At 36.2% G+C, this 12,707-nt stretch overlaps 1 protein-coding gene and 1 pseudogene across 4 annotated transcripts in view; one reads left to right on the top strand and one right to left on the bottom strand.

Moving 5' to 3' along the window:
- Positions 1-12,707, top strand: part of FANK1 (fibronectin type III and ankyrin repeat domains 1) — a 61,232-nt gene that overhangs the window by 33,500 nt on the left and 15,025 nt on the right. For 2 of the 4 annotated variants that reach the window (XR_015749379.1, XR_015749378.1), the window contains 5 exons: positions 4,069-4,146; positions 4,232-4,276; positions 4,370-4,483; positions 6,148-6,244; positions 10,040-10,565. Coding sequence is in view for 2 of the 4 variants with exons in the window: in XM_087964324.1 (XP_087820450.1) it covers positions 4,069-4,146; positions 4,232-4,276; positions 4,370-4,465 (219 nt within the window). In the remaining 2 variants the exon portion in view is untranslated. Of the gene's footprint in view, positions 1-4,068; positions 4,147-4,231; positions 4,277-4,369; positions 4,484-6,147; positions 6,245-10,039; positions 10,566-12,707 lie in introns of those variants that run through there. The other 2 variants (XM_087964324.1, XM_026667217.2) reach the window with 2 other exon arrangements.
- On the bottom strand, positions 6,744-11,525 carry LOC148130857 (uncharacterized; annotated as a pseudogene).

Raw genomic sequence — 12,707 nt, 5'->3', positions numbered from 1 at the left:
ATGACTATTATTGAAAAGAAGGATGGCTATATTGGTCACTGATTTTTCTTTGAACTGTCAGAAATGTTTATTTGTAAATTTTGAATTGTTTGTTTATTATTCTCACTTTAACAGATGAAAATAAACGAGTGAGATGGGAAAATTTTCATTTTTCATTTAGTTGCATAATAATTCTGCACACTAATAGTTGCCCAATAATTGTGCACACATAGATAGTCTCCTAAGAAAGCCATAACATCACTTCTATTTTCTTAAATATTCAGGTTTGAGGTTTATTAACATTTTGGATTGACAGAGAGCATTGTAGTTGTTCAATAATAAAATTAATCTTCCAAAATACAGCTTGCCTAGTAATTGTGCACACAGTGTACTGTCAAAAATAGGTGCTTGTAGGTGGGTGGAGGGAGGGGCAAATTATAACATGCTCATCATGAAACACCATGGCATGTGCTTCTAGCAATAGCTGTTACAATTATATCATTGCATAATAAGTGTGATTATGACCCTATGATTATGAACCTACATTTTAATATTATCATGGATTGTTATGCATATGCTTCAAAGAGTTCCAGAACTCTTAAGTTCATTAACTTGCATTTGGGGAAAAAACATTAATGCTACTGGCAACCCAATGGACAAATTTAAATCAAGCTCAGGAAAAATGCTTGAACATTATATTATTATACTTCTTCACATTGTTATCCTGCTCTTTGCTGCTGGGAAAAAAGTAGTTTTCAATTATAACTTATTTTCCATAATAGGAGAGACATTATTCTGTGTCTTAAGATATATGGGATCATTTGAGTGTCCAATAAATAAGATAATAAACTAAAGAATAGCAATTTGCATACTTAATCAGGCAATCAGCATGACTTTTTGGGCTATGTGTGGTATCGTTACTAATTAGTTCTAAGTATCATTAATAATTAGTGATAGATGTAAAATTTTCAAAGAAAGTATTGTACATCTTTAACATTTCCAATTAATTACACTATGAGCATAATTACCTTTGAGTTGTGCACATTTGCTCATTTATGTTCACTTGAAATTTGTTATTATGACTATTAAATCATTCTATACTTGCATACCATTTGATTATATACAAAAAGCAGTAAATTTCAAAGTAAAAGTAAAAACATTTATTTATTGAATTATATGACTGCACATATCACATAGATGATTCTGGATGGTTAAAAGCACAAACAATATACTTTTTCCTTGCTAGGATCAAGCAAGGACCCCCACTCATCAAAACAAAACCTTCAACAGGAGCAGAACAAAAGCCTAACCTTCTGACCCAAATATCTGGGGAAATTTGCATGATACTTGTTCAGTCTATCTCTATATTTGTATAAATATAGGTGGAAAGCCTGCCAGATATCATATATTATTCCTATTTGTCCATAGAAACATAATCTATGCCTAAATAAGAACATTCTTTCTTACCATTACCAAGCTCAAGGCATTTTCAAAACATGACTTCATTTCCTGTTAGATTTCTCCTTCCAAAGCATTTTACATCAAAATATTATTTCTGCTTTATTGCATGAAATAGAGTAGTCTGAGTAGGTTCAGATGTTTCTTTAATGGGATGAAGCTTCTTATTCCTTCTTATTGGAAATTCATCTTTCTGAACCACTGAATTTGTAGATGTTATAAAGATCAAAAAGCACTATATCATGTTTTTACCCCGATCAACATAGTGAGCAAGTATTTTTCTGCACTTAAAAATAGGTGTTTGGGATGGTGCTTTAAGGATATGAGGAAGGGGAAGTATGTACAGTATAGTACTGACAAACTCTGATTGCCAATTAATATCCAGTTCCCTCCTATAGAGGCCTATTTTACTACCTCTATAGAATTATCAACAAAATTCTTAGAAAGCAGTGGACTTCAATATACTTACATAATATGTCCTCAGTTGCTGGAGAATAAATTAGTTCTAATGATCTTGCAAATTACATTTTTAGGACCATACATATGTTTTAAATATATACTACAAAGAGAACATGTAAATGGAATCAGTGTATTTGAAAATACTCACATTGAACAAGAAAACACATTAATGATTTCTGTTCAGTTTTTTTTTTTTTTTGAGTGCCCAAATTTGCCACAATGAAATCCTAAGATCTTCTTGCTACTGGATCTGCTAACCGAATATGACAACTTGGTGCAGCCAACGCACCACAGCCAATTTGCTACAGGACAACTCACTGTGGGACAAGAATTATTAATATCAAAGAAATGGTGGAATAGAATCACCAAAGAAAGGATGCAAAAGGGGTGGACAGAATGAAATGTGAACAATGAAAATTAAAGTATTTTTTTTTAATTTTAAATAATTAAATAGAATTGTTAAGTTGTCCTGTGGCAAGTTGGCCGCAGCAAATTGGCCAGGGCAAGTTGCCCCATTATGCTGCTGGCCTGCCTTTTATGCAGGAAATTGCCCATTCTTGCCTGTTTCTCTGTCTTTGGCAGAAACACAAAATTGAAAGGCAATAGAAAAAGCAGCAGTCAAGAATATGATACTGTGCTTATGCCCAAGGCAGAAAATGAAGAAATTTGTTGATTTCTCTAGAATAACTAATTAGATAATGCCTGTATTATCTCAGTTGTCCTTATATAACAGCACTTATATGACAGAATGCAAACACTAATTTTCACTGAAAAGAAAGAGAGTTGTGTATTTGTTCTCTGGAGAATTCTATTTCTTTTGTATCTTTTCTGTGAGGGGGAAACCTTATGCAGAGAAACAACTGTGGCATATAAAAGAAATGGCAATTGATGAGAAGCTCATGAAGAATAATACTCCATTTGGGATTAAAACTCTTCTCATATGCACTGTTTTGACTATAAATGAAACAATTAAAGCTCATTAAAAAGTCAAGTCCAATGTAATGATCTCAATTTCTAGTGACATTAGGTACATACCTGCATACAGTAAGTGTTAGTACCATTTTATAAAGCCTTAGTAAGACCACACGAATACTGCATCCAGTTTTGGTCACCACATTACAAAAAGATGTTGAGATTTTGGGAAAAGTGCAAAGAAGAGTAACTAAGATGATCAAAGGCCTGGAGACAAAAATATATAAAGAACAGTTGCAAGAATTGGGTATGGCCAATCTAGAGAAAAGAAGGACTGGAGGTGACATGATAACAGTATTCCAATATTTGAGGGGCTGCCACAAAGAAGAGGGGGTGTCAATTCATTTTCCAAAGCACCAAAAGGAATGGAAACTAATCAAGGAGAGAAATAATCTGGAATTAAGGAGAAACTTCCTAACAGTGAGGACAATTAACCAGTTGAACAGCTTGCCTTCGGAAGTTGTAGGTGCTTCATCACTGGAGGTTTTTAAGAAAAGACTGACAGCCATCTATCTGAAATGTTATAGGGCAGTGATGATTAACCTTTTCAGCACCAAGTGCCAAAATGGGAGTGTGTGCATGTCAGAAACTGAAAGAGCAGCTCTCAACATGCGCAGGCATGCCGGCTACCTGGTTTTCCAGTTTCTAACGCGCACATACGTGCTGGCCAGCTAGTCTTTGCGCACGCATGTGCGTTAGAAACCAGAAGACCAGGGGCCGGCACACATGTGCGTCTGGGAGCTGCTCTTCCAGTTTCCAACACTCCTGGAAGAGCAACGGACAATGGCTGGCGTGCCCTGAGACATGGCACGCATGGCATAGGTTAGCCATCACGGGTATAGGGTCTCCTGCTTGAGCAGGGGGTTGGACTAGAAGACCTCCAAGGTCCCTTCCAGCTCTATTCTGATTGAAAGATAATACAGAGGTTTGTCAGTGGATTCTTTGAGTGCTTTTCAGATCACAAATTTGCTACCTAAGAAATTGAAGGAATCCCTCAGTGAACATATTTATTTTCAACACATTCAAATCTTTGCATACTTTCATTGCAAAAGGCAAACGACATATGAGATTTAGAGAGTGTTTATACACAAGTGGCATTTAGTATGACTTTTGTCTTGTGCAAAAAATCCTCCTTAAGTTCCCCAGTTGCTGAAAAAGATGTCACATTAAATGACATATTTTTCTTTCCTTGTCTTACAGGTGGCAGCTTTAAATAATCATGAAGATTTGGTTGCATTATTATTAGAGAAGGGAGCAGATCCTGATATTAAAAATGAGGTATTATGTTTCTCTCTCTTTCTCTCCATACACATACTTAAAAAGTAAGTTGAATGTGTCATTTGTTTGTTGTGTTATTTTTCAGTTTGGTAAGGGTGCTCTGGACATGGCCAAAGGCTTGAACAGACAGGTAGGGATCTATCTTTCTTGAATTACTCATTTCTAGTTTTTTTAAACATTCTTTATCCCCTGGTGATTAACTTGCTCCTTTTTTTTTTTTAAGAGTGTGGTTTCAATAATAGAAGAAAAGAAAAAGCAATTAAGCAATACAGCTGTTGATCTTGCATCTTCCCCATTATGTGAAGAAAGTGCATCTTAATCTTTTTTTCCCAGGAAGGTGAGACTATGAAGATTGATTTCTGCTTGTTTGCTTTTTTCCTGTAAATTTTTTTTTAATCATTCTTGGACACTTTGATTAAAATGCTTCCTTCTTGAGGATTTTCTCTGGCATTTTACATTTATCTGAATTTCAAAACTGTCTTTCTTTAATGATCTTTTTACAGTAATAACATGTTTTTCTATCCTTTGGAGATTGATTTTAAAACCCAAATGCTAGTTATAATTAGCACAACTCAGTATGGAGTTTGTCACATGATACGTCCTGCTTGAATTTTTCACTAGCTGGATAGGAACCACGGAATCAGGGCATTTTAACTCTTTTCTCAACCATGAATCTGATTAATGTCAATGAAAACATTTTCTGTTTGGAAAGTAGATTCTATTAAAGGTATATGTCTAGAGCAAAATAAATAAATCACCCTGCTCCTGCTCCTATCATATGCTTATTCCTCCCGCCCCTCCCTCAGCTACCTGGATCCTCTGTTTTTTCAAGAATCAAGCAGCTAAGGACAAACTGTAAGAACCAGTTTATTAAAGCAACCAATGTCAGGGAGTTGCAGTGCAGGGTTTTAGTGTAACAGGTTTTCTGCAATGGAACACGCTGAGAATAACAATTGACAAAGTAGGAAATAACTCATGGTCAGGATCTTGAACATAATCAAAGACTGCTCATATAATTCTGAGTACTTAAGGCTAGTGCAGCTTTACATCAGCCAGGAGTATAGTAGTTGTAACTTGGTCTTGTATAGAGAGGCAGCTGAAGCAGAAATCACAGTCCCCATAATAAAGCATGCCATCCTAACAGACACTTAAGACTGAGAGTAGTGTCTGTTAGTGGGATTTATTTCTGAGTAAACATTCATTGGGGTGCTCTGTTAGGGCATTAGACTGTTCAGACCTCTCTCTGAATATATTTCATTGAAGTGGAAATTCTGTTTAGATGTTTGGAATTGTATTGTAAAATACAATTTGCAATTGTAAATCGTTAATGAAATCAATGTTTTTTGATTGAAAAAAATGAATTTGTTTTACATGGCCAAACTGAATTTATATCTGTATGTAGACTGTTCTCCAAAGACTATATTCCTGTTTAAAGGTGAGAATCAATGTAACCAGCTACATTTCTAATATTTCTGTTAAAGCCTGACATCCCCAAGCCATTTGAAATCTACTGGGATTTCCATTTGGATTCAATAATTGTTTTGATCTAATGAAGTAGGAATGGATTCATAACCATTTTTCTTCCTATATTCTAAAGTCAAGGGAAGAAATGCTACAATTTTTTCCACACACATGTGAGTCTAAAACCTACTCAAAATTTCACTGGGCATATTTTCTACCTACATTTTATTTTGCTTTATGAAATGCAATTCACAATGCAATTTAAGGTATAGTCTTATGGGTTTAGAGAGGTTATTCTATGACTGTAGAATAGAACCATTGAGGAGATTCAACCTCAAAACTGCTATATACAGCTCATAAGAATTATTTAAAAACCTCAGTTCCCCAATTTCGAATCTCTGATGCCAAAGAAAGAAAATAGAGATATTGTAGGTAAGTGGAAAGGGGAATTTTCTAACCTCTAGACTAGAGCTAGAAAAAAAATTACCTTTTGGAAAGAAAAAAAATACTGCTGCTCCTTCTTTTCGTTTCTGCTGACAGGTTCCAGAAAAGAATTTGGATCTCTTGGAGATTTTAATGTAGAACTCTTTATACTAATCTTCGGGATTTCTCTTTCTAACCAGAAGAGCATAATAACGTAAGGAGACATCTAAGTTTCTCATAACATTTTTGCAGTAAAGCATTTTCCCCTTGTTCTCTGTATCTCTAGAAAGGGATAGAGATTAATATAGGAAGATATAAAATACAAATGAAACATTTGGAAAAATAATTGGCCCATTCTCATTTATCTCCCAATTCAATTTGTTGCCTCAAACTGCATTTGCTAAAACAAATTAACATTACTATTACAGCCAAGCTTCATTCCTTACCTTACCTTTACATTTATTCAATTTATATTGCCGCCTAGTCGCCCATGGCGAATGAAAGTGGCTTACAGAATATAAAACCACATTTAAAACAATAAAACTAATAAAAAGAATCAAATAAATTAATATAGTATAATATAATAAAATCACTCTCCATCCCCTGTCCTGGTGACTGCAGATCACACACGAGCCATTTAATGGGCTCCATTCCGCTCTGGGTTCTCCAGGCCTGTTGGCAGAATCAGGTCTTCAGTCCCTTCTGGAAGAGTATTAGAGTGGGGCCACTCTAATCTCTGGGAGAATAATGTTCCAGAGAGAGGGAGCCACCACGGAGAAGGCCCTTCTTCTGGGTCCCATAAGGTATATCTCCCTTGATAATGGGACCCACAGCATTTCCTGCCTCCCCGCTCTGATGGGTCAGGTAGATGTGACCAGCAAGAGACAGTCCCTCAGATAACCTGGTCCCAAGTCATGAAGGGCTTTAAAGGTGACAACCAGCACCTTGAATTGCACCCGGAAGCAAATTGGCAGCCAATGCAGCTCCCGTAGGAGAGGTGATACATGTGCACATTGGGGTCTGCACAAAACCATGTGGGCCACTGTATTTTGCACCAACTGGAGCTTCTGGATGCTCTTCAAGGGCAGCCCCATGTAGAGCGCATTGCAATAGTCAAGATGGGAAATTACTAGGGCATAAGTGACTGTGAATAGGGATTGTTCGTCCTGGAAAGGGCGTAACTAGTGCACAACCCACAGTTGCGCAAAGGCCCTCCTGGCCACAATCTCCACCTGTTCTTCGAGCAGGAGTCATGAGTCCAGGAGAACCCCCAGTTTACGCACAGGGTCTGTTTGGGGTAGCGCCATCCCATCCAAGACCAAAGGTAGCAATTCTCCCTCAGCCAATGAACCACAAACTCAGAGCCACTTGGTCTTGCCAGGGTTTAGTTTCAACCTGTTGCTCCCCCTCCAGCTGAATATCTCTTGTTCTTTAGCATTAGGTATTTATTCTTAAAAGATAACCCAACTTTGGAAACAATTTAAAAGTTCTTCTTTTATACCAGAATGTGAGCCAAATTTCCATGTTATATCATAAGCACACCGTTTATTAAGTTCAGATTCTGCCATAGTAATTGGATATGAATTTACCTCAATTGTTGTTCTTTAACATAAGCAACATGAAGTAATTTTTCAAAGTATATTGTTATAGAATGATCAGTGATGCAAAATAGATCTCAGACACCAAGCACATAAAAGTTTAAAACCCAAACTTTTTCTAATTTTGTAGAGATCTAGCTTTTCTGGACATGTCAAGATTCACAATTACTATTTAAAACGTGTGATGTAATAGAACCAGTGTGGTTGTTTTCAGAAATATGGTTATAATTTTGAATTTCTTACAATACCTGAACAAGTAAAATGTTTTATCACCTTGGCAGAGCCTTTTTTGACACAAATGGGTAACAAATAGTGAGCTGATTAGTGAGTAACATAAAAGCAAACATTAGACTCTCCAAAGGTGTAGAGCTCAATTACAGATACAGATAATCAGAGTTGGAAGGGACCTTGTAGGTCATCTAGTCCAACCCCCTGCCCAAGCGGGAGACCCTACACCATTTCTGACAAATGGCAGTCAAATCTCTTCTTGAAAGTCTCAACTTATGGCGCTCCCACAATTTCCGAGCTGTTTCATTGGTTGATTGTTCTCACTGTCAGAAAGTTTCTCCTTGTTTCCAGGTTAAATCTCTCCTTGTTCAGTTTCCATCCATTATTCCTTGTCTGGCTGACAGGAGCTTTAGAAAATAGCTTGACCCCTTCCTCCCTGTGGCAGCCCCTCAAATATTGGAAGACCGCTATCATGTCTCCCCTGGTCCTTCTCTTTACTAGACTAGCCAAGCCCAGTTCCTGCAACCGTTCGTTGTATGTTTTAGCCTCCAGTCCCCTAATCATCCTGGTTTCTCTTCTCTGTACTTTTTCTAGAGTCTCAACATCTTTTTTATAATATGGTAAACAAAACTGGATGCAGTACTCTAGGTGTGGTCTTACTAAGGCTTTATAGAGTGGTATTAGTACTTCCCTTGATCTTGACTGTATCCCTGTGTTAATACAACTTAGGATTGCATTAGCTTTTTTGGCGGTGGCTGCACACTGCTGGCTCATATTTAGCTGGTTGTCCACTAAGACTGCAAGATCCCTCTCACAGTTACTGCTATTGAGCCTGGTTTCACCCCAGTACTTTTGGTTTTTCTTGTCTAAGTGTAGGACTTTACATTTCTCTACATTGAACTTCATTTTGTTAGATACAGCCCAGTGTTCTAGTCTGTCAAGATCCATCTGGATCTTGAGCCTATCTTCTTGGGTGTTAGCTATTCCTGCCAGCTTAGTATCATCTGCAAATTAGGTAAGTTCCACTTCTATTCCCTCATCTAAGTCGTTAATGAAAAACCTGGGGAGAACCTGGGGAGATTTATTCTGCCCAGTCCCTTGAATATTTAGGGATAGAAAAATCAAAACAGATTCAAAGTAATCAAGCAAGTGTCTAGTCTCTCTATTTCTCTTTGTTGATCTCTGCTGATTTTTCTTCTCTTCAAAACTCTGAAACAGAACTGACTTCTAGTAGCTCAGGCAGCTTGAAGGCTTTTTGGGGTCCTCTCTACATGAACTTTGCCTCAGGGATAATCTCAAGCCAAATTGTTGTCTGTGAATTGTGCAGTATTGTCTGGATAAGTCAGCTTTCCAGGGACATTACTATTTCTATCCTTCCAAGAAAGGTGCTTTCACACTTATCAATACACTTTGTATAATATCCTTCTGAATACTCTCTGCAGCATTATAAATGACATCCACCATATGCGAGATTTTTAGAAATAGCAGCCCCATATGGTGGTGGTGGTATAAAACAAGTTTACAATATCTCTGCACAGGAGGGATAGGAAGCCTGAGGCTTTTTTTGTTGATGTTGGATTCCAGTTTGATTGCAAAGCAATAAGAGGAAATAAATTTAGAGTGGCTATCTAGTTGATCTGAATTATTCTCATGTACAGAGGTGAGAACTTGAGATTCTTCTCAGGCTTTCTGAGGTCAAAGTATCTCTGTAGAAGTAGATAGCTACAGGATATGGCCAATAAGCAGCAGAGGAAATCCAGGAATGGATTTTTTTCTCCTTCTGCTATGTAATCCTGTTTTCTGCTTCAGAGAAATAAATATGTCTGATAAATCCATTTGTCCTGATGACTTTAATCATTATTTCAATCACAGTAGCAAAGATTTGCTATGACTGAGAAATTTATTGTTCTCTCAGTCAAGATCTTAACAGCAGCAACAAATTTATATACAATATAAATTACAATATATGAATAGCATAAACAATATCAGTAGCTCAAATAAACATTTCTCTTCCTTCAGGCTGATAACGCTGTAATTACATTTTAATTTTCCTCCAACTGTGTCCATTAACATCTTCATATTAAATAAAAGTTAACTTAGTGTCTTACCTGTTAGCAGAAACCTATTGTTTCTCATCTTCCTGCAATTGAAACGATGTGATTATTTTCTTTCTTTTTTTTCAGAATGATAAAAGGATAGTAGTTGATTTCTACGCTTCCTTTCAATCTTTGTTGTGAACATAGCAATCAGCACCAAGAATTTGTTTACTATATAAAACAAATGTATCTTTATCTTCTAATGAAATAGTTGCTTTAGACTTATTTTCCATCTTATTTCTGTAGCTGTATGGCATAATTTTCAAGAAGACTTGAAAATGTTTTATCCTGAAGACATGTACTGTGATCTAGAACCTCTATGCATTCTGAGTTGCATAGAATTTTGACCCAACCAATATTGTCTTATTTATCAAGTGAACAATATAAGAAATGCTCAGTGTGATGTCTTCTCTGCCAAAGAAGAAATTGATAAATTTAGCTGCCTAATTACTTTTTTCCTAACATTCTCAGGCCATACTTATTAAATAACTGCAATATGCATTAAAAATTACTGACTTTAAAGAGATTTATTCCTCAATAAGTCTTTATACAATTGAATTGTTAAATGTAAAACAAAATCTTTATTCTTAGTTAAATGTGTTGATTTATAAAGGATGCCCTATTTGAACTGCAGAATAAATAAACATTTATTTCCTCAATAAATCTCAATTTGAAAAATCATTTAATAAAATAAAAAATAACAGGTAACTAAATGTGTATTTACAATTTATTTGATATAAAATATTTAAAATAATATATAGTGTCCTGATATTGAAACATATATATGTATATGGTCTGGACAGAAAGAAGATAAACTGTAATATAGTGTTGTATATCAAATAAAGCAAATATAAATTGCAACCATTGTAGAGATGTATTTCATAAAAATGAATGTATTCTAGTATACATGTATAGTGTATAGAATGATTTTGTTAAAATAACTCTACACACACACATTAAATAGAATAATTAATTTCATTGAATGTGAAAATGTTTCAAGAGTCACGATAGCAACAGTTCAAATTATACATCAGTTGCTGTTCCTTTAGTAAAGAAGAAATGGTGTTTGGATCTCTTGTTCCATAGTATGAGTCCTAAAGGCAGCTCACATTGCATCTCATGCAATCCATTTCTTGCTGTAAAACATGTCTGAACAATAAATATTCCGCATAAAAATATTTCTTTTGGGATAGGCGCAGTTCCTAACATTGCTGCATGTACTTTCAAATCTCTCTCTTTTCTTATTTCATTACCTTTAGTTTCAAAAATATTTTTAAATTACTGATAGTTCATTTGCTAGAAAAGTTAAATGCAGTAAATATGTAATCACAGATTGATTATCTGTTTAGGTTTTAAGTTTGAAGGTACCTGAAACTTATTAATTCTGCTTCCTTCTTAGTTTACGCCTACAGCTTCCAGTCCAATGCTTTGGCGGAGTAGAAAATAAATCTCACCTTTTAGATGTCTGAAGAATGGTCGTTATCTTGTCAGCCTTTCTCAGACCTTTTAACTGTTGTATATTGGGCTTGTTTCCACAGTCTTCAACATCTTTGTAACTCTCTTTTGAACTCATTCCAATTTGCTGTTGTCCTTTTTTGTATCCAGAACTGGACACATTCTGTGTCTGTTGCTTTTTTCTTTTTATATTAATTGTAGTTCAGAAAGTAATTTATAAGCATTTGTTATGTACCAATCAAGAGCATTATCCTACCAGTTCTCAATTATTAATGGGGATGTAAAATCATTTGTATCTAAAGTAAATGTGGTTCAGGTAGAATTTGAAGTTGCTTGTTGCACCTGCCAAAGCCTTAAAGATGTCCCGACTTTTTCTGGTTTCACACAATAGCTATGTGATCCTAGGAAAATGTTTATACTATGGAGGTAATGACAGAGGCCTAAAAAAATCAGCCATGCAAATGTTTATCCATATGAACAGCTTGTTCGTTACCTCTTAGAGTCTACTTTTGTATTGACCTGCTTTTTGGCCAGCCAGCCTTTGACTGCTGTATCTTTAAAACACACCTTTGTTCAGGACCAGGTGAATCGATTTAAGAATCTGAGAGGCAGATAGAAGATTCAGGCAGCGATTCTTACTTGTATCTACTTCAGTAAGAGTGAAGTGGGAATAATTGGCTACAACAGTGCTGGAGTCAATCAGAGGTGGTATTCAGCCGGTTTGGACTGGTTCTGGCATATCGGTAGCAGAAATTTTGACCAGTTCAGAGAACCGGCAAATACCACCTCTGATTGGCCTCGCCCCCACGGTTACCTCTTCTATATTCTCTTTAGCTCAGCTAATTCGCGTGGCAAAGCGGATTGCCGCGCCTCAGCTGAGCTAAAAAACAGCTCAACTTACCAGCGTTGACAGAGGTCTGTCTTTGAGCCCTACGCATGTGCTTAGAACCACTCATAGAACCAGTAGGAAAAAATTTGGAAACCCACCACTGGAGTCAATCCCACCAGAGTTATTATTCCTAGATGTCCCTAGCTTTTTTTCTTCCTCTTCATCAGAAAAAAAGTCCAGCAGGACCATGACCATAGCAAATAATCTTTTGAAAACGAGGGCTTTCTTTTGAAAACTGCCTCTTTCTAAAGCCACAACCTCCAGGTATGGAGATTATCATGTCCAAACCACCAACCCCCTTTTTTCTCCAAAGCACAGCTTCCAATGGCATGAGATTTGCTCTCAAGCTGGAGTAGTCCCCAATTGTTTGGAGGGAAAAATAAGATGGCTTAATATCCTACATATCCTAAA

The sequence above is a fragment of the Notechis scutatus genome, chromosome 4 (assembly GCF_049901735.1).
Source record: "Notechis scutatus isolate UNSWTSFEM ecotype Mainland chromosome 4, rNotScu1.2, whole genome shotgun sequence".
Taxonomy (NCBI): domain Eukaryota; kingdom Metazoa; phylum Chordata; class Lepidosauria; order Squamata; family Elapidae; genus Notechis; species Notechis scutatus.
This window is presented reverse-complemented; position numbering and strand designations above follow the sequence as displayed.